General features: G+C 37.3%; 1 protein-coding gene across 1 annotated transcript in view; it reads right to left on the bottom strand.

Annotated features, from left to right (window-relative positions):
• Nucleotides 1-27,078, bottom strand: part of csmd3b (CUB and Sushi multiple domains 3b) — a 434,915-nt gene that overhangs the window by 91,999 nt on the left and 315,838 nt on the right. Inside the window, 10 exon segments of the mRNA XM_028460951.1 lie at nt 559-750; nt 6,909-7,065; nt 7,225-7,293; nt 7,451-7,551; nt 11,147-11,335; nt 14,270-14,485; nt 15,512-15,628; nt 22,922-23,110; nt 25,738-25,925; nt 26,477-26,615. Of these exon segments, the coding sequence (XP_028316752.1) occupies nt 559-750; nt 6,909-7,065; nt 7,225-7,293; nt 7,451-7,551; nt 11,147-11,335; nt 14,270-14,485; nt 15,512-15,628; nt 22,922-23,110; nt 25,738-25,925; nt 26,477-26,615 (1,557 nt within the window).

Genomic DNA, 27,078 nt, shown 5'->3' with positions numbered 1-27,078 from the left:
GCAAATTCTGTTTTAAAATACATAATGATTGACATATATTGAGGCATTAGAGGGATAGTAAAAAAAGACTAATGAAATGCAGCACAAAAGAACAGTCTCCAATGACAAAGAGAAAATGATTGACTTCTGGAGAGAAATGCTTGGTCTGGGCAGAGGGAGTCCAGGTGGTGCAATCCTCAACAAATAGGTTTTTCATTGACACCTTAAAACTATCGCTGTATGAGATATACTCAGAAAATCAAGATGGTATTTTGACAGGAAATTGCCGAGCATCTGTTTTCTTTCCAGATTAGTGAATAAAGGTCCTGTAAGCATGAAGACTTTGTGGGGAAAAAGCAGCCACTTCTTATAAACGCAGGCAATAGCATCAAAACCTCAAGGCACTGGTGGGGGCCTTCGTGTCTTTACCTGTCAAGCTTATTGAAGAGCTGTAACTCAAGGTCAACAACATTATGCGTGCGCTTACCAGGCTTTGTGAGTCAGCAGAAGTGTGCATGAGTCTTTTCGATAAAACTCTTTGGTTGCGTATGAAAGGTTCGACAAAACAACGGGACTTACCTATACATGAAGGCAAAGGGTTATCCCAGGCTCTCCTTTCACCTGTCATACATTTAAGAGTAGTCGCTCCATGCAGCGTGTATCCAGGCTCGCATCTATAGGTGATGCTGCTGCCGGAAAAATGACCTTGGTCATTGACTTTGAAGCCGAACTGAGGTACACCTGGATCCTCGCAGTGAGACAACTCAAAACCTGAAATAATAAATGAAAGAAGAATAAAAAAAAGACGTAGGGGGATTATCACCGTGTGCTCACAAAGCGATATCTGGGAGCCACACATTTAAAAAAGGAAGCACACCATTCCCTCCCAAATCCTAGCACTCAAGCAATCACTTTATTACAAAACATAGCCTATTTGGCTCCCCAACCTGATTCAATACCTTGTGTTTGTGATGGAAAATTTGCGGTGATGCAGGATCAAGTGCACACCTTTTCCAATATCTTTTTTTTTTTTTTTGCTTTCACGCAGTCTTTTAAGGCTCCGTTCCCATGGCAATATCTACAATATTCCATTTGTGCACAATTTTTGCCGTGTGGGCTATGAAAAGGTGTATAAACAGCTTATCCCTGTACGAGCATAACCAGGATTTGATCTGCAGCATTACCTAGGAGATGTGGGGGACCAGGTTTGGAGTTATTTCCCTGCAGATTGCAGCAGGTACATGTCTAAATCCCTGCAGAATGGTTACTTGGGAAGCTGAAAGCATCTGTTTTTAGTCTGATAGTTTGATGCTTATTAAATAGTACCATGTTTGAAATTGCATTTGCATTTTGTTCCATATGTAAAGTTAATGTTAATAAATCTTATCTTTATTTCAGTGCTCACGACCATATCTATGGTATGGAGCACAAGTTCACAAAACAAAACAAATCAAAGCACAATTTGAACAAATATGATTTCAACAAAGGAAAAACATTTTTCAAAAGGCCGTGTCTACGGGTACACCCCTCATTGGCCAGTTTAGGTCACGTGATAGGTGCACCACTCATATTTATTTTTAGCTGCCCCACTAACCCTTTTATTTTAGTCCTAACCCCAACTGTAACTCTATCCCTAACCCTAAAATGTTTATTTTTGTCGGCTATGTATTTTTAAAGGTGGAATTTGCCATGTTAAATATGTTAAAATGAAAAAAACATATTTGTCAAATGTGGGATTCGAACCCACGTTAGCAAAACCCATGTTAGAGGGGAGTGCAGCGCACTTTCTTTTCAAAAAGGCACCAAGTTTATGAATTGCTTTTTGACTTTCATTTTGCATCATTAAAATAAGTTTGAACATAGAAGGGTGTCTTGCATAAAATTTAGGCAAATATTTTTCTCTATAAATGACAACTTTGACAAACAGTAAATGAAAGTCATCACCAACAACATTATCATTGCAGAGATTACAATAATCTCTGTCAATACCTTTGTATCCGCCCACTATTTTTGCAAGTCGATTATTTCCAGTTCTTAAATAACAAATAACATGTCTGTGGGAGACATTCTCACACAAAAGATACTTTTCTAGTTTAAATATGGTCTTAAATTCCACATAAACGTCACAGGATGACATAGTTCCACCATTTCTGGATGAACTGGTCCTGTAGAGTTTGTTCCACTGTGAGTTTCAGCCAGTTAACATTGGTGATTTCCTGAGATCTCCAGATATAGGAGAGACCGCAGTCATCTAAAATCTGTTTCACTTGCAGTAACCATGGCGACATACTGTATATTCACATTTTCTACTATATTAAATGTAGTAATACAAATGCTAGAAAGGGGTAGAGCCAATACAAATGTAAGATTTTTCAAACAAGCGTTATTTTAAAAGATAACGTCACTTGCTAAAGTAATTTTAATTGCGATGAACCACTGACGTATGGTCTGTCAATACCAGGTGTTTTATTGCGTCTATGTTTACTGACCGTGGTGTAATTTGAAGTTGAGCAGACATTGCGTATTGTTACTTTTTCCCCCTCATAGTCACACACGGGTAACACCATGGATTAAAAAATAAAAAAAAATTAGAATGTATTTTATTATTTTGTTTTAATTTAATTTATACACAAGTTAGTTTTGACCAAGTAATTTGATTGGTCAAGAGGCATTCCGTAAGTGCTGATATGGAGCAATAACAGCACAGGGACTTTTTACAGACACCATCACTCCCCTGTACAGGTGTTCTAATAAAATGTTTGTGTTGCCTGGCAACAGCGTCGTCTCCCTTCCAGTTGAGGAACTAATTGTTTTGGCGGAGCCAAATTAATGAATAAATAAACAAAAATTTATTTTTTTTTTTAATTTTTTTTTTTAATTTAAGATTTAGTTTATTATTTTCAAAACCTTTTCTGCTTTTTCACTAAAATGTGCAGGTACGTCTTGTCACTGTTTGTTGAAGGAACCAATATATTGTTTACTGGAATATGGCACTATAATGGTGTCACTGGAATGTTTACAGAAAGCACTATTATCTCATCGTTTACATTGGAATGTTGACACTTATTTACAGAAATGTTGCACTAAAATAGTGTCACTGTTAATAGGACACTTTTTCAATTTATTGTCTTTCAGAGATATAAAATAAAAATTGTATTTTTTCATTCAATTTTTTTTCCTTCTTGTTATGTCATAGATTATCATAGATTGTTTTATGACCAATATATCAAAAATCGCAGTATTGTCATATTGTGAGATAATCGTTATCGTGAGCTGTGTATCGCGCATCGTATCGTGAGGTACCCAGAGGTTCCCATCCCTAGTCAAAAGCCTGCAAAGTTGTATTAACATCAACTGTTTCACGTTTTCAGATGTCCATAAATTTCAGCAAAATCTGAAGTTTCGGAAATCCCGTGCGAATGCGCCACATAAAAAGCAGACAATTGGGGGGATCATTTATTTATTACATGTGGTCCCTAGGTAAAATTAATCCCGTGCGAATAGGGCTTAAGAGCGAAATAACAAATTAATTTGGTGATGTATTACGATATTTCACTGCAAGATTATCGTATCTATCCAAAAAATGTCAAAATTTTCAAAAAATTGTTTCATTGTGCTAACATATGCATAGCACGTAAACGCCCGGTCATTAGATGTCAGACCATGTTAAACTACCTCACTCTTCAATGCATTTTAGCTTTGGAAGTTGATTGCACTTTATTTTCATGAAACACACTTTTATAGATGAATGAGGTTACTTTTTAAAAAAAAAGAATTTAAGAACTTTAACAGAATCAGAATCTGTTGGAGAAGCAAAAGTTTAACTTTTTTGAAAAATGTAATTTGACACTTGTTTTTGATAGTGGTACTTGAATTACACTTAGTTACCATTTACCACTTACAAAAAAAAAAAATCAAATAAATTGTATTTCATACCATTTCATACTTGTAAATTTGAAATTTGTAATTATTGACGTTGCGATATATCGCATTGTATATCGTATTGTTTAGTACTGGGATATATCAGGATATATATATTGTAATGTGACATGCAAATCGTGAATCGTATTGTATCATCAGAGTCATGGCAATGCACACCACTAGTTACAAGACTAATTTATCCATCAAATTATCACTTATGCGAAAAATATAACAATAAACACATTCTTTTAATCAAAATTGTTTACCACTTGAGTGAATTTACGCACCAGCTGCAAAAACCTTTTTCCAGATGTTTTTTCTTGGGTCGGGAGAGTGTTGCGTGCTTTGAGTGTTGATATCATTAGCGATGTAAACGTTCAGCTGGGTCTGAGTCAATAGTCGCGTTACTTTTGTCTCGCGTTACTTTCTTAGCGGTTCTACTACACTATCAGTGAAACAGTATGAGCTCCATTCTGCTCACGCAGCACAGAGACAACAGAGCATCAAAGCTCTATGCTAATCATGCAACGCTACCATCCCAGATGAATGCATTTCAACAATTACACATTCTAATTCCAACTCTGTATCTGAGAGGGCACGCGTGGGTGTGTTTAGGTGATCATCCGAATCCACCTTGAACACAACACCCCACGCTGGAATCGGGGCTCTCTGAAAGCTTTGCAAATCAAATGTGACAAGTTTCTTGTGATTGTTTTAGTGATAGAACTCATAGCCTCTATTGTGATGCCTGGACAAATGAGAATCATTTAGAGGTAAAGTGATTCAACAAGTATGTTACAATTGTCCGACATTAGCAGTGCTGTCACATGGAGCTGCATGTAAGGCAAACTGGCTGACAGGCTATTACTCGGATCACCTACCTCAATCTTGTCAAGCTCTGCTCGATTTAAAAGTAAAAAGAAAAATCTGATTGCTCCCAGACAGGGATGGGTAATTTTTTATCAAAGCGGGGAAACCAATAAAGTGTATTTGTGTGATCCAAGGGCCACATTATTAACATTCAGGTCAGCGTTTAGAATGATCTGTTTGTGTCATAATTTGGTCTTTTTAGTCATTGCGTTTTTAAAAAATAAAATGTGTTCGTGTTCTAATCATTTTGTGAATCTCTCTTTTCTGTCATTTTATTTAAGTGGTTGTTTTGTATGTTTTTGCTGTGATTTTGTGTTTTTTTATGAGTCATTTTGAATATTTTAGAAATATTTTTGTCTGTTTATGTTGTTACTTTGTGTACTTCAGTTGACATTCGTTTTGTGTGTTTTCGAAATAATTTTGTGTAATTTTCTGTCATTTTGGGAATTTTTGTCATAATTTTGTCTTTTTAGAGTCATTGTGTTATTTAAAAAAAAAAAACAATATTTTTTGTGTTTTTATTTTGTGAATTTTTTTTGCTGTGATTTTGTGTGTTTAAGTGGTTGTTCTGTATGTTTTTGCTGTTGTTTAGTGTTTTATGTCATTTTGAGCATTTTAGAAATATTTTTGTCTGTTTGTGTTGTTACTTTGTGTACTTTAATTGACATTCGTTTTGTGTTTTTGGAATAGTTTTGTGTAATTTTTAGAGTCATTGTGTTTTTAAAAAACTATATTTTTGGTGTTATTTAGTGAATATTTTTTTGCTGTGATTTTGCATTTTTTTAAAAGGTCATTTTGTGTATTTTGGAAATTTTTTTGTCTATTTTTGTTGTTACGTGTACTTTGGTTGCAATTTTCCACATTTCACTGTCATTTTGGGCGTTTTGGGAATTACTTTATGTATTGTGAACAAAATTTCAACAAAATGGGTACAAAACTAAATTAACCTTGTTTAAAAAGGTAAAAATAATTACTATTCTTCATTCAAAACTCAAAAACAAAAACGTGCAGTCACATATTTTATATTTTAGAATAGTAATAATAAAGTTCTCAGAGTACAAAGAAAAAAAAACTTTTTTTTCCTATTCTTCATGCTCAATGAATGCTAAGGCTGTTCTTTCCCCCCATTGGGAACCAGTGATCTAACCCGTGATTAGAGGCCACTCAATAACCTCAGTCCTCATTATGAATGAAAAAGGAGCATCAAAGGGTGAAGGGCAAGACGTCCAATATGCATAATCTCCATAGAAACAACACTTTAGTATGGGTTTCACTGCATGAAAAGTGGGATTTCCGGCAGCTTTCGTCACTTTAAATTGCCCTTAACTACGGGTCCACTGGAAGTTCCAGTCAGCTCCAGATAACTGCCAGGAATTGCCGTAAACTCACAGCACAAGGTGAGAAAGTTACTCACCCCCAGCTTCTAAGACTGGGTAAGGTTTGCATGTAAATGATCATACTGTGATCTATCAGGGCTGTCTCCACCAAAAAGACACACAAGACTCTGGGAGCCAACACGTTGACATGGGAGCTTTAATTGGAATAAAAGTTTATTTCTCTTTAAACTGACCTTGTAAACACTTAATTCCTAATGCACATTTAATTCCGAACTAGGTAGCTGGTTTATTCCAATTAAAAATATGGCTTCCAGTCTAAATTTAGAATAATGACCAATCTGAGCGTTAACACAGGAAAGAACAAAGAGTGTTTTTCTATCATTCTGTGTATGTTTGTGGTTGCCCTGCTCCTTATGAGGCATTCTGTGCATCTAATATCAAACAAATAATATGAATAAATAAACTATGGCTTTCAGTCTCTCTTTCTTGTTTCTCCCTTTCCTCTCTGAGCCCCTCTAACCCTGGATTTCACATGTTCTTTCTTTCTCACCTCTTTCATTTTGTCTTGGGGAAGCCAAAATGCTTCCACACTTTCTGATTTAAAACACGGTGGTGTGTCCTGAATTTCAAATTCTAAATAGATAGCGCCCTCTGTTGTTCAAAAAAATTACTGCAATTCAATTTCAGAGTATCGATGTGAACCGTGACACTTTTGAATAAATTTTTAACTGCCTTACGATTAATCTTTACATCGACAGTATCTAGTATGTGAGTCATAATGAAGGCTGCATTACTACTTACTTGAGTAGACAAGTTTAAATCCTTCCCCTGTGCTTTCTGTGTCGCTGTAGAATTCCAACCACAGATGATTTGAAGTGGAAATCAGCGTTAGACCCAACATGGATGATCCCGTAAATGCTCCGAGAACATGGGCCATGTGGTCTTTACCGTCATAAATCTGTAGAGAAACAGCTTGATTTCATTCATCACCAACCAGGTGTCCACACAGACAAAATACATCATAAAGGACATGTACATACAGTATACGTACGTATGTGTGGCTGCACAAGTGTGCGTGGGTGCACGTGTGTGTGTGTGTGTGTGTGTGTGTGTTTACCTTCAGTATATCGCCCTGGGCGAGATGAAAGGTTCTAGCTGAGATGTTGATGCCTTTTCCTGCTTGCACCTGGAGTCAACATGAAACCCCAAATTGCTTCACTGACCAGAAGCAGACATGAAACATTCACTAAAAGTTCAAATAGCTTTGGTGTGTGTGGCCCTTTGCAGACGTCATAACAGAAAACAAACAGTTGTTCTTTTTGTACTTTTCAAGCTTTTTTCACCTGAATACTGTAGATGCACTCATGGTTGTTGTCGTAATTCATCGGGTAGTTTGGAGAGAGAAGTATTCCTTCATTGTTTATAACAGATGAACCACATTCAGCTGAGGATGAAAATAGACAACAATGAGTTAAAACACGTGTTAAACTCAAGGCCTGGGGGCCTAATCTGGCCCTTTACAGCAGTGTTTCTCAAACGGGGGTACGTGTATCCCTAGGGGTATGCAATAGAACTACAGGGGGTACTTGAGAGAGAAAGAGAGTGGAAAATTAACAAATGAAGTGTCAGTCTTGGTCCATATCTATATATTTTCCTGTGCAACATGCATTTCACAGCAAGCCTTTAAAAAAAAGTTTTTTTATTTATTTTTTTTAAATTTATTTATTTATTTTTGACCAGCTGTCCGTGACCCACCCAGTACAGGTCCACGACCCACTTTTGGGTCCTGACCCCCGATCAATGCTTTAGAGCATCCAATTCAGCCCGCAGGAGAAAGTAAAAACGACAGAGAAAACTTACAAATTATTGTGTTAATAACCAAATAATCCAGTTGTAGAAATCTACAACTGGATTATTGTAGATTTCTACAATGGCCCGTCGGGCAATGACGGGCCATACCAGCCTGTCATTGCCCGATCCTGTTAGATTTTGGAAGCTAAGCAGGTCTGGGCCTGGTTAGTAGTTGGATGGGAGACCACTGAGAATTCCAGGTGCCACAGTGGGGTGGCAGTCACCTCAGTGGTATCTGTCATTGTGCCCTTGGGCAAGGCACTTCACCTACATTGCCTAGTATGAATGTAGTGTGTGAGTGAGTGTTGGTGGTGGTCGGAGGGGCCGATGGCGCACTATGGCAGCCTCGCTTCCGTCAGTCTACCCCAGGGCAGCTGTGGCTACAATAGTAGTTTACCACCACTAAGTGTGGAGTGAAAGAACAATACCTTAATTCTGTAAAGCGACTTTGAGTGTCTATGATAAAGCGCTATATAAAACTGATGCATTATTATTATTATTATTACAAATTCAACAATTTAATAAAACGCCACAATATTTTAGGGACTTGTGTTTATATCACTTAAATGCAGTCATTTTTAATTGCAAATTGTGGAAAGAATTCTCAATTTTTCCACATATCTTGCAATTTCTCACAAATATTTCCACAAAATGTATCTAAATTACACAAAAAATTGAATTTGGCCCCTGAACTAAAATGAGTTTGACACCCCTGAGTTAGAACAACATAAAGAAAGCAATAAATCTTCCAAAATCCCATTGTTTTTCATCTAGAATGGGTGTTGTTACCTTACACACTTTTTGTCTGATAAACTAAGTAAAACGTAAACACATTTCATCCTTTAATTACATGGCTTCTTAAATGCTCACATTCAAGGGTTTTGTGACAAATAGGAGCAAATCAAGAGTTCTGTCAAAGGCCGTCTTGTAAACCAACCACTTCATTTCGAGAGCACGAGACGGCAGTAAAACTAAAAACCAATTTACTTAAAGATATCCTCTCTCCACACTTCTCACATGTCCGCTCCATCTTACCATCCATGTCGCTATCCCCTCTTCTTCACTCCACCCCCCCACCCCCCCTCGCCCCCTCATGTGTCTGTACTGGTGTAATAGTCGTATTACAGCTGTCACATTGTCAATAAATCACCCTGCTATGGTTTCCATTTAGATAATTACCTCTGCACCCTATCTCTCTTCAAGTCCGTCGCTCAATGCTTTCCCCTCGTCTCTGCCACTATATGAATAGCTCCTCCTTTATTCTCCTCCTCACTCAAATCAACCATCCACATTAACTTGTCCTTAGCTTGCTTTTCTGTCTCCCTCTTGCTTATTTTTGCCCAACAATACCTTTAGAAAAACGAATAAATGACTCTGAGAATTTATTATAAAGTACATAGAAAACCAACATTATCAACAACAACAACAAAAACTCAAGTATTAGCTTTGAGCACAAAAAACCACTCCAACTTTTTTTTTTTTTTTGCAACTAAGACGAGCTCTAAATACAATAATAAGATGACACATAAGATGTTTATCCTTTATACCCCCTATCTTCTATGTGGCACATGATGCAGAGGATCGCATTGCCTATATAAAGCAAAGTGTACTCACAGCACACACAGAACCCCTCCCATCTCGATTATCAGTCCTGTCACAGGGATGACAATGAAGCTAACATGAACACACCAGAGATTATTAGGCGATCTAAACCAAGACTGACATGCAGAGGTCTCACAAATATGATAAGAAGACTTCACACAGCCCTAAGGAGTCTGGTTTGTCATCACATAAACACATGCATTGGCCATTTAGATCCTCTACCTGCAAATCAAACACCATAAAGGCTGGACATTGATAAATATACGCTGAGCCGCATTGCAATTCCTATTAATTAATAATATTTAATTATTACCATTGTTATGTAATCTGATCATGTACAGCTGCAGAAATGAAGACGGGAAGTATTTCTAGCCTCCCTTTAGCCTAATGGTTGAGGAAACAGGCTTACAGCCAGAGGGTTGCTGGTTTGAATCCACTGTGGGCCATCACTACCCTTAACATGGCGCTAAGATTTTGGATTTAAAAAATATGGATAGTGGGCGGAAGCGTACGCCAAGGTGCAACAAAAGCAGGGTGTGGCAATTTTCATTTTACTGGATGTTTATCTTTGTTTGTTTGTCAAGATTAAGTCAAAAGCACTCAACAGATTTTTAGAAAATGTTGCCATGAAAGATGGCATTACATTGTGAAGGGGATCTGGATCAATATACTGATTCTGGATCAGGTTAAAAACTCTACAAACTCTCATGATTGGCAACATTTCTAAAGTTCATATCTGGGGGTGCAAAAGACCAATATTTATTCTTCTTGTTAATTGATATTTGCATGAAAAGGTAACAATGCCAAAAAATTGCAACATAGGGACTTAACCATCCTATCATCTATGGGGTCAATTTGACCCCATTCAGTTTTTTTTCTAATTCAAAAAATAATTGACTCTTTTTTGCTTCATATTTCATGGCTTTTCCTAATTTGATGGGTACAATAATTAATCATAAAATTATCATGATGATATTTTTTCGATATACAGTATGTGCTGAACAGATATTGCACACTTTGGTGTTCCTCTGGGGTCAATTTGACCCCAAGCTATTTTAGCTGTGTAAAACTTGTCTATGTCTGACCTTACATCCCCACACCTGCAGGTGCAGAGTTTATACTTTTGAGTTGATTTTGAGAAGATTTTGATGATGGATTTTCAAGATACGCAAACTCTAAAACTGAATGTTTGACTTGATGGTGGCACCTGAGGAAATGTCACATCATCACCACAACCTATAGGGTTCATACTCTTGTGGTCATTAATGTTGTCAATAAGTTTGCAAAAATTTGGATGAAAACTAGATAATTCAAGATAAATTAATTCTAATTTAAAAATTTGGCCTGATGGTGGCGTTAGAGAACAGGTCAAGGTTTCATTATCAAATGGATATTTATGTATTCAACAAAGTGCATGACATAAATACTTGGTGAACATTTTTTGGAAAATAATGCTTTTCTGGAGGCAAATATCCCTGGGGTCAGATTGGTCCCTAGGGTCAAATGTGTTAGAATTATTTGAGGATAATCTAATCTGCTGACTGAGCTCCTATGAGTATTGTGATAACAACAAAGCATTCACGTACCAACACATCTTGGTAATAGGGCACTCCAGATTCTCCGCCCTCCGCCGAGACAAATTAACTCTGGTGCCCCCTCCAGGCGATATCCCATATTGCAGGAAAAGGACAACGTATCTCCGACGCCAAAGCTGTAACCGTTCCTCCGGCCAAACCGGGGCATGCCTGGATCCTCACATGGCTCCAACGTATACTCTGTAGAAGAAGAAATGGATATATTTAATGTATAATATACAAGTTAGAAATAACAGGATGACAGTTCTCTAGAAAAGTTGGTTGGACTTTTATTCAAGCAAAATGTTCTTATTCAGCAAACGTCCTTCATAGAATCAATTTATTGCCTATTTGTCTCAAATGAGTGCTATTAGAGGAAGGAGAAAAGTATGAAATTGGTAAAGGGGGATAATTTTCTCCTTAGAGTGTTTATTTAGCAAATCAATACACCCATCACTCCGCAAGCCTATCCTGCTAAACTCACGCTAATAATTAAATTAGGACTAAATGGAACAAAGCTACAGCCGTGATCTCGCTCTCCTCTCAGAAAAATGTCAGAGCATCTCCTGCTAAGTATGTCTTCATATTATGAGCAAACAACACACAACCTGTGCTGTAGCAATGCTCTCCATTAGTGATGATAGGCCAAAGAGCCTGCCTCTAAAAACACATGAATGCATTACATGTTCAATGAAACTTGAACTCTCTTCAAGGAGAAACTATTTTCAGTTACATGAGAAAAGCCAATCAGTGAACAACTGGAGATGATCCCTTTCACACAGAATGACGGAAATGAAGGAACGGTTACATCAGTGACCTCTTCTGAGATCCATCAAGCTGCTTTCATGACAACTTTGAAACACAGGGTTTTACCATCACATGCCTCAAGAGTCACTAGTTGTGTAGTTTGTGTTTTTGTTCAAAAATGGCCGCCAAGAGGTGAGCACCTGGTGTTTTTGATTGAAGTTTTAAAGGAGGGCAGCTGGGCCTTATCTTGCAGTGCAGGTTCTACATCAATGTGTCCAAGCACAAGGCATTGACGATGAGGCATGTGGTGTTGCCAGATTGGAAGCTCTCTAGTTTTTATTGTGTTAGGGGATGGAAATCAGTAGGTTTTCATCTGCAGTTACAATAACAACAGTACTTTAAAGAATACCCCCAAAACCATACATACAAATGTATGTGGGTATGAAGTAGTGCTGTTGATTGATCCTCTCGACATTTTAGTCAAAGTATTTGAATTTGGCATATTTTGTTGTAAAATGACTGCCCTCTATGGGTTGAAACCTGTTACAATTCATTTTTACTATTGACTGAGAACAAGATCATGTGATGTTTTGGGACCATCTTGCATCACAGACAAGCACTGTTAGCCCCGCCCCTTTAAAAAAAAAAAAAAAAAAAAAATAGCATCTGTTTGCTCTACAATCTGTGGTGAGTAGGTTGGATTGAGAGAAGAGTGAATAAAGAGGTGTAATGAGTAGCTAGTTAGCATAGCATAGATTGGTCATTAGAGATTATATAGTATAGACTGGGAGTGTCTTAACAGCTCCAGGAGCCCCGCCCATAATCAAGGCACTTTTGGAATTTCCTTCCTAGTGGCAGATCGTGAGAAGGAAGGAGTTTAGTTACTCTTTAATGCAGCAATTCTCAACTGGTGGGTTGGGACCCAAAAGTGGGTCACGAACAGCTGGTCAATAATAAATAAGTACTTAATATCTTTCATATTGGATTTTGTCTTTTATTTTGAAAGAAACTTTTCTTTTGACAGACATGTTGTGAAATGTATGTTGCACAGAAAAATATATAGATTTATGATTTCAAAAAAACGATGTGTGTGTCTTCAACAGCTACTTTTGAAAAAGTGGGTCGCGATTTAAAGACCATGGAAAAATGTGGGTCCTAGGGTGAGACCAGTTGAGAACCCCTGCTTTAATGAATGGTTTATGCATCACAAAATATAGCTGATATCAGGGTATATACTGTATATATGTATGTATAACTCAATATAAATGTATATCCTTCACCCACATTGCCTAGTATGAATGTAGTGTGTGAGTGAGTGTTGGTGGTGGTCGGAGGGGCCGATGGCGCACTATAGCAGCCTTGGTTCCGTCAGTCTGCCCCAGGGCAGCTGTGGCTACAATAGTAGCTTACCACCACTAAGTGTGGAGTGAAAGAATAATCCCTTGATTCTGTAAAGTGCTTTGAGTGTCTATGATGAAGCGCTATATAAAATCCAATGCATTAATATTATTATCATTATTATTATAAATATATATATATTTGTTTGAATTTCTAGTAATTTCCCATTATTCTAGATATATTCCCATTCTATATCGAAATAAAATAAAAATAAAGATGCATTAACTGTATCCTGTGGTGGACTTTTGTCATATTATGGGAAGTGTTTGTTAGTTTTAGAATTAAAAGAAGAAAGGGTTTAGGATTTATAGAAAGGTTAGTAAGTAAAGTAAATAACCCTGAAGTGTTCTATTATTCATTGCAAGTTCGTGAACCTCTTGATGCTTTGGTTAAGTTCGTCACCCGTATCTACATTAGGGAGCTTTTCCAGGCGTGTATTAATAGAAGGTCAGTGATCTCAGACCTCACTTTACACAATGTGTTTGTGGTAGTGGCCTATCAGGCTTTAAAGCACACTATTTTTTTTATTATAAAGCAGGATTTTGCATTGAGCTGCTGCGTGTAAAAACCGTACAGCTTGAAATGAAGTCACAACTTATAATTTACAACATTGATTTTAAGGGATCGTAATTGTCTAGTGCTCTGCTTCCTCCTTTAAAGAGAAGCTATAATTCTTGAGTTATGTCTTCTTTCCGCAAGCTAATCCTGAGGTCCTGGATTCTTAATAACTTTTTGGCATTTTTTTTTTCTTATTTTCATCTAATTCTTATTTTATAGGTCTCTCGGACTGATTATCAGACTTAGCTTTAAAGTCAGATAAAAGCTGTTCTAAGATGTACGAACAGCAAAAGAGTATTTAGTTATTTTGCATTAAATGTAGATTTAGCCGAGATGAAGCGACTACAGAGAGGAGCGGGAGTGTAAACTGAACCCAGACTCCGTGAGGTGTAACAGCAGCTTATGAGTGTGACAAACACTGGAGCAAATTACCGGAGAAAGTTATGTTGAAGCCCTCGTAAGAAATGGAAAAGTCGGAGATGAAGCGGAGCTGGGCTTTAAAGTTGCCATAGAGACCAGCATTGATGTTGCTAGGCAACTCGTTGCCTGTCAGGCGAGCCAGGGGTTGAAGGAAACTCCCGTTCTCGGTAACTAAGAGGTAGTCGTGTTGGTCCTCCAGATGGAAAGAATTGAACTGAAACTGGACTCCTGTAAAGGAGAGGATTTAGTTTCATTTACCATACATGGTTATTATATCTTTAACTTCAGCTCCACAGTGTTTTACTGTACATCTAAAAGAGACACAGATTTAAAAAACATTAAAATAAATAAATAAATAAATAAATCACAATCAAAGCAAAGTAGAAATTACTGAAATAATCTGGACACGATGTTGCCAAAAACGACTAAAATGACTCATCAAGCAATTTAGTCTCTACCAGGGTTGGGGTAAATTACATTTTTCAGTAATAATTAAGTTTTCAATTACCCATGTTCAATTACATTTCAATTACAATTACAGTGACTAGCATTTTTTCCAATTATAATTAAATTACGATTGTTTTTTTATCCTCAGAAAGTCAATTACAATTTTCTTTTCAATAACTAAAGTTCAATGACAATTAATCACAAGTTAACCTTCCTCTTGTGTTAGCTTTCTGTTAGCATCTCTGATGATAACTGGTCCTAAATCAGCTGTAAAATACAAATATCAATCATCTAATTTCTTTCCTATCAATTGATGACCTTGATAGGCTTCCTAATCAATGAAGATATAGGTTTTAATATAACTAGTGTGGGCGTCTGAGCCTTTTTTGTGTCAGTACACCCCTCAATTTCAATTTTTGAAATGGTAAAATGTGGCAAAGCTTGATCTGAAACATATTTTAAAAACTGTTTACTACATACAGTATGTGTAGAGCTGTACATGGAACTGTATCGTGGTTCCCCAGTTTAATGTATAATTGTATCATTTTGAGAGAATTACAAGAGTAATTTTTCTGAACTCAACTATAATTTAATTCTGATTACAACAGCAACAGTTTTTAAAAAAATCATAATTACAATGAAGCCATAATTGTAATTAACTATCAAATATGCAATTACAATTATAATTGACCCCAATCCTGGTCTCTACAAAAAGATACAGAGAGAAACAGTGGTAATGAAGACATATTATACAACAGTTTGTAATCTGGTAATGTCTGGTTTTATTATGAAGTGCTCGTCTCTTGCCTTTCCCGTGGCTCACTTCAACGGTCCAGGTGCAGTTGAGAGATGAAGGGTAGCTGTCTGGGTAGCCTGGACTAAGGATGGTTCCCCAGGGACCCCTAACATCACCACCACACAGAGCTGGACAGATTGAGAAAGACAGAGTGGAAGAAAGAAGCAGAGGACGGAGAACAGAGAGAGGGTTCACATCAGATTGTAGATGGCTAAAACAGATAACGCCTCCCCGTGGACCTCTAATACTGCCTCTTTGGTTAGCATACCCACACACTAATGCAACGGAAAGGGGAAACAGAGACTGAAACAGATAAGACAAAAGAGGCGAACCAGAAAGAGAGAAAAAGAGATTTGGGGATAGAAAATTCTGCAGAAAAGTCCCACGTTAGTAATTGATAATCATCAGTGCATCAGTGTGTCGACTCCTCTCTCACAACATTGCTTAAAATGTTTGAGCCAGAAGTTCAGATTTATTCCTCCCACTGTGACACAAGCATAAAATAATGACATAAATAATGTAAAATCTGCTACACACTGTGCCGGAATCATAAATAATGCATTATTTGTTGTTCATATAGTTTGATGCCCTTGAAACACCTCGTAACGATTAGCTGCAGAGATATGTCTCATTGCTTCCGTGGTTGGAAATCAATGCTGGGAGAACACATGGCATATCTGTAATTGAAAGTATATAATCCCATGTTTTAGAGGGGTTTTGGGAAGAAAAAAAAAGTCACTGTGTTACATCAGACTGATGTAAAAAATGTATTTCAACTAAGACAAGGACTGTGGTCCCCTGAATGGTAAGATGTTCCACAACAGTACAAATCAGCTTTAAAGGTAACAGTCTGGCCAATAATTTTAAATGTAAATAGTTCCTTAAACTTTTACAAATGCGCTGCAGTAATCAGTAATGTGATTAATTATAGGTGAAATTGGCTGAACGCATCATAAACACAGTCAATGGACAACATTTAGTCATTTTTAAGGCTTTTTTATGGGTTTCGATCGTTAATTATCTTTTAATGTGATATCTATTGCCAAAAGCATGTGGACTGAGGCTAAACGTCATATCTGTGTGTGTCTTCAGGTTCTCTGTTGTGAAGTAGCTCGCAGCGCACACAGGGAGGCAGACGTCAACTGCTCAGTACCTGATCCTCTTTCACAGACAGTTTAATGAGCACATGCCGAGTTTCATCCTGAAAAAGTTTTGTTGACTGTTCGACCTCGGTGGGCGGGGCCTCCAAAACAGAAGGGCGTAACAGTTGATGATGATCGAATTCATCCGCTGCATTTATCAACACCCAATCATTTGTACGCTGGGATTGGTCAAATACAAATGTTTCATGAATCACACGTTGATGGTGTTCTACGACCAAACGTGCACTCAAATTTGTACCCGTTTTCACGCAAGTTTGATAAATGAGGACTACTGAGTACATAAAGTGAGAGAGAATAAATCCATTAACTCAAACAAACACTATTTTATTTTATTTTACTTTTTTGCTGCCCCCCTGGCAAGAATCTCAAACTCTATGAATGACATCCTTTAAAGTTTTCTCTGAGAAGAAAATAAATGAAATTTATCATCTGCAATCTTGTTTTTCTGTAATCTGCCAGTTACAGCAACAAGTGGCAACTTCTTTCTAAAGAGTAAATATTGCAAAACAATAGCTTTCCTCACCTGAGAACCGTTTTGCACAGCTTTAAGATTGTGTTTGGGTTGAGGGGAGAAGAATAGGACATGATGCCGCTCTGTTACGTTGTTGACTCGACAGAAATTGCACTCAAATTGTAGGAATTTTGAAAAACAAATTGCTTTGCACAAATGGGGACTGTTATGAAAGATTGCATCTGAAAACTGAAGTTAGTATTGTTGTCTGTTTATTCACAAATGAATACATAACCCCCTTAAGTTATGAACATGTTTGTTACATATCTTTTACCAGTGACGTGCTGTGAGCACTAGGGTTGGATCGGCAGGGCGTTGAAAATCGAGACCACCAATGTCAACACCAATGACAATTCCACATGTTTCTGCTGGCAAGTGTTAATTTATTCAACTTTATTTGTATAGTGCAATTTACAACAAAGTCATCTCAATGTGCTTATCAAAATATAAAATTCATAATACGTATAGGTACTGTAGGAAATGAAAAAATAAATAATTTATAGTTATACTATAATTAAAACAAATAATCAAAATATCAATACACCCTTGGGTAGGCACTGCCTACCTGGCCTACCCTGACTGCACGTCACTGCCTTTTACACACATGCCGTGTGTATATTTTCATTCTAATCTATTTATTTGATCATTTTCTTTATTTTTTATCTCATATCAAGCATCATTTGCATCCAACTTCCACACAAGTAAAACGGGCAAATTGCATTTATTTTTGTTTGATCTCCAATAACAATAAATATAAAAGATATATTTCATCTTGGAATCTTTTTTCCCAATCAAAATTTTAATTGAAGTCAACACTGCAATGCTGCACCGAGAAACAGCTGTTTCCTTCAGAATACTTAAAACATTTTGAACCTCAAAGTAAAAACCTCCATATGACCCTAGAAGTTCTGCATGTGCTTCAGCTGAGGAAATTGTTATGCAGAAGACCTGCTCCTGCAATAAGATCAGGTCCTCCAAAAAAAGCTGAGAGAAATCTGTTGCTCGCTCTATGCATACTAATGCGTGCATACGTCGCGGGGTGCATCAATTCTTCCTGTTCTGGTCAATTTCTTTCACAATGCCCATGGTGGCCTGTCATTTTATTTCAGAAGGTATCAAAAAACGGACACAACATTTGATCAAAAGCGTAACTGGAGTAGAGCAGGAAGGGGTGGGAGGTGGTGGAAGGTCAGAACTGAAAGTTTTCCTCAAGTCTATGTGGAAGTGACAATTTACTGAGCAGGAAAATCTGCCAACTCTGACAGCTGTTAAAAATTGGTGCAGTTTTTTGTGGATTTTTTTTTTCCTTGTGGCTGCTTACGACAGAAAGAAGCTGAAAGTGTTCAAACCACGACAGGGAATCAGTGACTTCACACAATCAACCGCTTGAAATGTGAGAACATCTTCACTCAACTGTAGATTGGCACGCACATATACCCACATGTGCCTTCATGGCTGCCTTGAATTATTAAATCTTTCCAAACCAAGAAGCCTTTTATTTGAAATGCTCAGCCTTGCATCACATCCACATTACTACCAGATCTCTTCTTTCTCTCCCCATTTCAACTTTCCATCCATCATTAAGAGCTCCTCTGCATGCAGTCCATCTCTTTGTCCAACGACTCATTTGATCTTTACAGCTGAGTTGGTGGTGGAAAATAATTTTAAGCGTGCCAAATTATTTTATTCTTAAACCCTTTATATACCCTTTTATTCTCTAAAAAAAAGATCAAGGTAGAAAGCAAATGCGGAGAAAGAGTAGAGTGGGGGTGCGTTGGGCAAGTGTCATTAAACACAATCACTGTACAAAATATTTATGAATTCATTTGTTGTTCTTTTAAAAACAGTTATTTTTTGGTGCTCAAGTCATGTGACTTGGTTCTTGTGTTGCGCAATTCTTCTTCACAATGTAAAAGGTGAAGTGACACTGCACCCAGCAGTTCATGTATGGTACTGCAGCAAAAATGAAGCAGAAAGTGGCCGCCGGCCTGATTTTTATCATGAATTTACAACATTAATCTAAAAATTAGGATTTTTAATGACACAATCAGCCTCAAAGGAGCTAAAAACAAAAAAAAAAGTAAGAAGAAATCAGGGCGGAGCTACTTTCGTCTTGTAAATAAAACATTACTTTTTATTTTTTTACAGCACTTTTACTGTGTTTTGGGGTAAATGCTGGAATCCATTAGATCTTTTAATTTCTTAGGAAGATTCTGAGACCACGGATGATGGAATATATGGATTCAGTAAAACATGGCATCACTTTAAAGGTGAGGGGTGCTGGCTGGTTAATGTCACCATTTTTTATTTCCAAGTTTTACAAAATAATTGAGTGTATTTGTTGTGATGGTTGAGTCTTAGAATGGTTTATGGTTAAAATGGAAGATTCTAAGCTTTCCAACTGTATATGATACTTGTAATATGCTGCTGTATTTGAGAAACATTTAATCCCTTAAGAGGGTGAATGATACGGGGCGGTGGACGTCGACGCACATTTTTATTGTCAACATTATCAATTATGTTACTAATCATGTTTGCATAATTGTATACAGTATGTTAAACACATTGTGGTTGGCGCGGATCTCGAGACGGTCAATATATTTAATTCTATTTTATCTTCCCCCCACCCCCACCCTCGGCAAGAATGTCAAACTCTGCCTATGGTAGAAAGTAATCTGTAACTACAACACAGCCCTATGAATTAGCTATTCATTCATGAAAAATAATAACCAAAAACAAATATCATAATGAAAGGGAAAAACAACAGCAACACATGCTTTCTTTGAGCCAAACTGGTGGACTCTTAAATTTTACATGTTAGGAGTTGTCATTCATAAGGGTATTGAATTCCTCTGCAGCCACAACAGCAAATACTTGTTATATTTGCATGAGTACATATTGTGTAAACACACTCTAATGGCATTCAGCCTGCACATTTCAGACAGTGTGCTTGATGTTTATACTCTCAAAATGCCTCCTCAGAGGAATTCGCTGACAGTCCCAGTAACTGTGCAATTCAAATGTGGCACACAAACAAAAAGGCAAAGTGAGCGAGCCACAACAGTGATGCAGCGGTGCAGCATCCGCCCGCGTTCCCCCCTCCCCATGCTACATTACTGAGAGAGAGAGAGAGAGTGTGTGTGTGGAAGAAAGGAAGCCACACAGTGAGGAGAGAGGAATGCACAGTGCCAATAACCCCCCCTACACACACGCACACACAGCGACCTGAGAGAAAGGAGAGACGAGGTGACAACCAACATAGCCTCTCGTCAGCCTAATCTCAAGCCTTACTGTGCTTGTAGTGCACACAGTAGAGGATGTAAGCAGAGGCACATGCAGGAACACACACACACACACGCACACACACACACACACACACACACACAGATATACTGTCGATGGCCATCTAATCTTCTTTAATCATCCCCAATCAACCACAGCAGTATCTTCTACAGATTGCCTCAATGTGCATGTGCCGTGCGTGCCTGTGTGATTGTGTGCACACAAATATTTGTGCAAACTTTCTGATTGTGTGCATGCGTTTCCATGTTCAACCATCTGTGTGAATCAATCTGGTGTTTTGCCATGCACCTCATGTGACTCAAACACAAACGTTGATTAAGACGCTAATCTGTTCCATAAAGAAGAAGAAAACATGGAAATAGGGTTAATATTATTGTCTGTGCCTTTAATCATGAAAATGAAAATAACTTCATCAATCTACAGTATATAGCAATTAAAACATTGATATGCACGTTATTATCAGGTAATTTTCAGCTAAGATAGACAATAAAGGATAGCTGTAGTAGCCGCATTAGTGACATTATTCATGTTTTATACAGGGTTTGCCAATAATCAAAAGAAAAAAGTACACTTTCATAGTAAAAACACCATTCCCTCCACTTCTTTTTTTCACCTTTTCTACACATGCTGCCAAAGGTCACTATATGTAGTGCAATCTTTTCATGACAGAAATGCATGTTTCATTTTTGCAATTAAATAAATACATTTATTTTATTGCATATTTGTGATCATCACTAGCCCTCCCTAACGAAGGCTAAAAAAACTGAATTAAAGGGAGAATATAAATACCTCGGTGAGAGGGAAGGGAACAGGGAAGAGGGAGTCAGGGAAGGACAATGGAAGGGGTGGGGATGACTATTTTAAGATGAGAGTACAATGTTGGTGTTACAGCTGTGCATATTTGATTTGTGTAATCAGTTAAGCCATTCTGGTGACCAGTGTTGTGCTAGTTACTGAAAAAAGTAACTAGTTACCGTTACTAGTTACTTCATTCACAAAGTAACTCAGTTACTATTTTGTTTGTTACTTAAACCAAAAAGTAATGCGTTACTGGAAAAAGTAACTTTTGACTTACTTAGAATGAAAGAATTATTTATTTTGGGTCATTTGTGTCCATACAGCTTCATATTAGTGCTGTAATAATATAATAATCCACTGTTGATCAACTGCTATAAAGCAACCATAAATGATGTGCATATAAAGCACAAAACAGCTGCTCCAAAATTAAAACAGTAATTTTTCAGCCTTAGCAGAGTAATGTAAAGTAAGCTGTGCATATTCCAGGTGCACATTCTGCTGTTGAAAATGCTTATAAAAATAAATGTGGAAAAACAAATTCACAGCATTTTTCTCAGCTACACAATGCTAAACATATCAGGCTAATGAGCTGCTGTTAGCAGTGACTCAGCAGCAGCGACAGGCTGCATTTTTACAACAACATACCATGCAATAGTTTGGCTGACCTGTCCCTGGATAACAGTCACAGTCCGTTAAAATCCAGCCGCAGCGTTAGCTTAGCTTCACTGATCTTTTGGAGACAAAAATAATGTGAGTATTTCCACTCTGAGAAGCTGGTCCTGTTCTCGCATTGACTCGCCATGATTGGCGCACGTGATGTAAACAGAAACACGCTGACAATGCTTCTTCTTCTTCTTCTGTTTTACCGTGTTTGGCACGGCGTCCCGCAAAAATATGTAGCGCCACTGTAAACAGGAAGTACACTGCAGCTAGCAAAGTGACGGACAAACGCACCATATTGTAACGGTTACGGCGTTATTTCTTTAGAAAAATATTGCGTTACAGTACTAGTTACTGTCAAAAGTGACATTACCGCCCAACACTGCTGGTGACAAGTGTGAAGAAATAAAACTTAAAAAAAACACCTTAAAAGCACTTTTTTCAACAACTCTAATCCTTTAGTGATTTTCAGGCTGAATGCGACATAGTGTAGGTTTGTAGACTTTGGTTTATACTGTAAGTTACAGGCAAAAAAACAGTGTTCTGTTGGTCAACGGTGATTGAGAAGTAAAAAAAAAAAAAACCTAGTAACTGTATGAGAAAAGGGTGTAATTGGTTATTTGCTTGAGCCAGAGTGGGATTATCCCGCTTAGACGTGCTATCCCGCCGGGATAGCACGTCTAAGGAGAGGGAGTCTTCATATTCAAAGAGCAGCATAATGTTGGAATGATGGATGTTTCATTCTAATTGTGTATAATAAAGCCTTTCTGCTAGATATTGTGCAAATACATATCCATGAGTGAACACCGACTATTAATTCTATTCTAATTTGAAAACAATCAAAACAATTCATGAACCAATAAATGGTTCAGCCGTTAAACACAGCAACTCCACTTGTTATGCGTTGCAGCCTAATCGTAATAAAAAACCATATTTATGTTGTGACATAATAAATATGTGTATTATATTATATTATAAATATTTACCGTCACATGTAGGTAAAGGATGGCTCCACCAGTGGTTCTTCTCACACACTAACGGCTCCTCGTGGCTCAGTCTGTAGCCAGAATCACAGCCAAAGGAAACTGTGGAGCCAATGGAGAAATCCTGCCCATAGCGAATACCATTGACTGGGATACCTGGGTCCAGACAAGAGTAGCTGTCCACTGTCACACCTGTGGCACAAAAACAGTATTTATTGTATATTTCAAAAGACATTACAATTTTTCATGATATGAATACAAATTCCTTTAGGATGAAAATATAAAATACTATTAAAGACATATAGGGGCGGGAACTGGAGGGTTGCCAGTTCAAGTCCCAGTGCGGACCAAAAACATGGAAGCTGTTCTGGTAGCCGCCAAGGTGCCCTTAAGCAAGGCACCAAACCCCAACACTGCTCCCTTAACTGTAAAGCAACTTTGAATACCCAGAAAAGCTCTATATAAAACTGATGTATAATAATAATAATAATAATAATAATAATATAGGCATTGTTAGATTAACAGATGACGCAACTCTTTATGCTATGCATATATTCAAGCCCTTTCCATGCAAACCCCCATGAAGTTTTGCCCTTCGCTTTTCACAATAAAAGCTGGACAGACTGCTCTAATGTCACCAACACCAGATGTTGTCAGAGTTACATACTGCTGTCACATGTTTTTTGTATATAAATTAGGCAGTGGCTATACGTACGGTAGCTGTATGAATATACCAACATTCTATCCGTATGCAGCACCCCTCATTGGCCAGTTTAAGTCATGTGATAGGTCAGTCATTGGCCAGTTTAGGTCACGTGACTAAGACTAAATCTAACCGTAAACCTAACCCGAACCCTGAAAATTGTTGCAATATAGGGTTATAACCTACCCTAACCATAAACCTAAACCTAAACCTAACGCTAAGACGCCACATACGTTTACTTCGGTTACCGTACCAATAGCACCTGGGGTTGTCCGTACGGCAACCGTACAAATAGACACGTTCTATAAATGAACCTTCTTTAAATGTGTATTTTCACTGAAGCATTGTGACACATGTGTTCAAGTGTTGCAGACAGGATTTGGTTCCAGATGTGGCAGATTTGGTGTTTAGATTGTTGTCAGATTGTTTTTTTTGTTGTAGTTTTTTCTCATCGCAAAGTGGATTTTTGTCAAATATTACATATTTGTTCAATTGTACAAACATGTCACTTTAATATGATTAGTTAGCAGCTATTCAAACAGAACATGATCATTTTGGTTGAGATGTCATGAAAATTAAACAATTGCATAAAATGACACAAAATAAAGTGTTGCATTTACAAGCTTTTTAAGCCTTACACTTACTGTGTCCCCAGCGACACTTCCTGGTATGTGCACATTAAAATGACCTTAACTCTGTTAAAACTTGTTCTATTTGAAAAAAATCTAACTGTTTCTGAAAGCTATCATTTTCCTGACAACCTACAAACATTACGGTAATCACGTTCCCTCCTTCTTAGAAAAGCCCGCTAAGAAATCGCTTCGACTTGCGAGTGTAATACAGGTAGTTGCCATAAAATGGCCTGATTTTGCACATTTACAAACATTAAAACATTTTATTATTATTAATATTATTATTGTGAATAGTAATGAAAATTGTATATATTTGTTGAAAAAAAATATCTGTTATCTGAGCTTTCATTGTTTTTTTCCTACTAAATCTCAAAAAATCTATTTCGGGTTAATAGTCGGGGAACCAAAGTCTCAATAGCTCAATAAATTGGGTTGAACCTGACATGGTCTGTCATACTTTTTATTTGTGTTTTTTCTGTTAACTTTTACTATGAGGACAAATAATTGGAGGGTCTGCTCTGCTGAAAATATTGTGGAAATATTGTGTATGCACCCTGTATTTTTTTATTAGAAAAATGTGAAAAACAATTTTTTTCTTAAAATCCTCAGTGGGTTGGGTAGGCTGTCAATAAATGTATTCCCCATACACATGTGCTGACAACATCCACTGAAAAAATAACTCTTAAAACACATAATTTTACATCAATTTAATGCAAAAAAAAAAAAAAAAAAAAAAAAAAAAAAACCCAGGCGTTTTCTCACTTTTTTCCAATATTTTCATCTTTACTTCATTGGCAAACAACTATTCCACCAAGTTATGGCATCAGTCAATATGCCATTCTTTTAAAAAAAACTGTAAACTCATTCCACAGAAAAAATATGATAGAAATCCAAACAAAATCATTGGATCTTCAATCAATAGACTCAGACCCTCAGAACTCTCAAAATTCTGAAAAACATTCTGGATGTCATCTCAACATAACCCAATTATTCCAATGGAAATGTGTCACACAAAAAACACAATACAGCAAAGTAACTTTCATTTTTCTACTACCGACTATAAGTCACTGCTGGTCTTCCTTCAATATCTTACCCTTTAATTAAAGTAAAACCTTGACAATTTGGTATTTAAAAATGTTAAATCAACCTGTTAGCCGTTTGCATTTTTCAGTACATTTCAAGTAGCTCACAGTTTCAGATCAGTCGTTCACCCTTGGACTTTACCCTAATCAACAGAAAGAGTTATTAAAAAAAAAACCAAAACATTTATGGATTTTTTTTTGAAAGTACAGGAACTTGTATGCATGATACAGTACATGTACCGTAGCAGAAGAATGGAATTTCTTTTTAAAATATTTGGTAAATCAGACAATCGCAACAATATTGAAACAGCTGGTGTTGTTTGCATAAAGCCTGTAAACATATACCCATGCACACAAAATAAAAATATCTGCACCACACCAGTACATTCCTGCCTCACTTACTTTCATAAAGTATTTTGAAGCCGGCGTTGGAGCGACTGTTGTCAGTGGTGAACAGCAGATACAGGAAGTTGCTGCTGCTGAACAGGAACTGGGGCACTTGGGTACCGTTAAAAGAGCCGACCAGAGGGGACAGCAGGTTGGGACCGTCGTGGATCTCCAGGAAGTCATAGCCAAGCTCCGTCTGGAACCTGGGAGGATGAAAAAGTCAGAGGATCCCTTTTTAAATGCTGAGAATTTCAATCAAAAAAAAAAAAGGATCTTTAGACATATTTGAGGATGGCCCAGCAACAATATGACAGTAATAAAGTGGCTGTGATCACACATATATATAGACCATTACTTTATTTGTGGTCATAGTTTTGAATATGGCTTCAGGATGGAATAAGATATAATCACTGTCAGTACTGGTTATTAAAAACAAATATAGAATAAATGGTTCATCATTACTTAAGTAGGTCTTTTGTGCCTCGATTATATTGTATATCTTAAATTGAAACAAATAATAAAAAAAGAATTATCCACCTTCCTTATTTAAATATGACTATAAATCTCAACTCAATAGCCTAAATATTTACAGATGAATAAATACATCATACTTGCATTTGTAATTAAGCTCCATAAACGTTAAATCCTGCATGTCAGACAATTGATGGGAATTTTAAAATAGCTTCACATTTGTGCACATTTAGAGCAATAACTGCCTCTTTTATTGTACAGATTTCTGAAATATTCCGCCTACCTGTCAAATGTGATTTTGATTGAACGTCCGGGCTCTGACTCAATCACCCACTCACAACTTAGGGAGTCTTTGTAGTACCCAGGCCACCCAGGAGACAAGATGACTCCATTCGGTGCTGAATAGTGGCCTCCACATGGTGCTGGAGAGATGAAAAGGGGACACAACAGTGGGTAAATGGAAAAGAGTGCACTGGAGATAATAAACCTTAGTCCAAGTTAGCATTAGGTTGAGGGAAATGTCTTTCCACCCATTAGATTACATGTGTTTGCTAAACCTGAACCCTGAGGCAGAGCAGTGGACTGAGAGCACAATGGTGCTAAGGTACCAAGTGGTATTGTGAACACTTGTGCTTCTTTAAAAAATAATGGGGTAATGATTGTCATAATAACAACCTTCTTTCACTGGAGGCGTAGGGGGTTGTTACTATGAGTGTCGGTGGTGTTTCCACTTTAAAACATCTCTGTAGACCACATTAGCACAGTGCTCCTGCATTAGCTACAAAAAAAACTAACATTTTACCAGCAAACACTGAAGTAATATTAACAATAATGAAGGCACACATTCAGTTTAACGCAGTGGGCCTTTATGAGACATGTAGCATT

The sequence above is a fragment of the Gouania willdenowi genome, chromosome 11 (genome assembly GCF_900634775.1).
Source record: "Gouania willdenowi chromosome 11, fGouWil2.1, whole genome shotgun sequence".
NCBI classification, from domain to species: domain Eukaryota; kingdom Metazoa; phylum Chordata; class Actinopteri; order Blenniiformes; family Gobiesocidae; genus Gouania; species Gouania willdenowi.
This window is presented reverse-complemented; position numbering and strand designations above follow the sequence as displayed.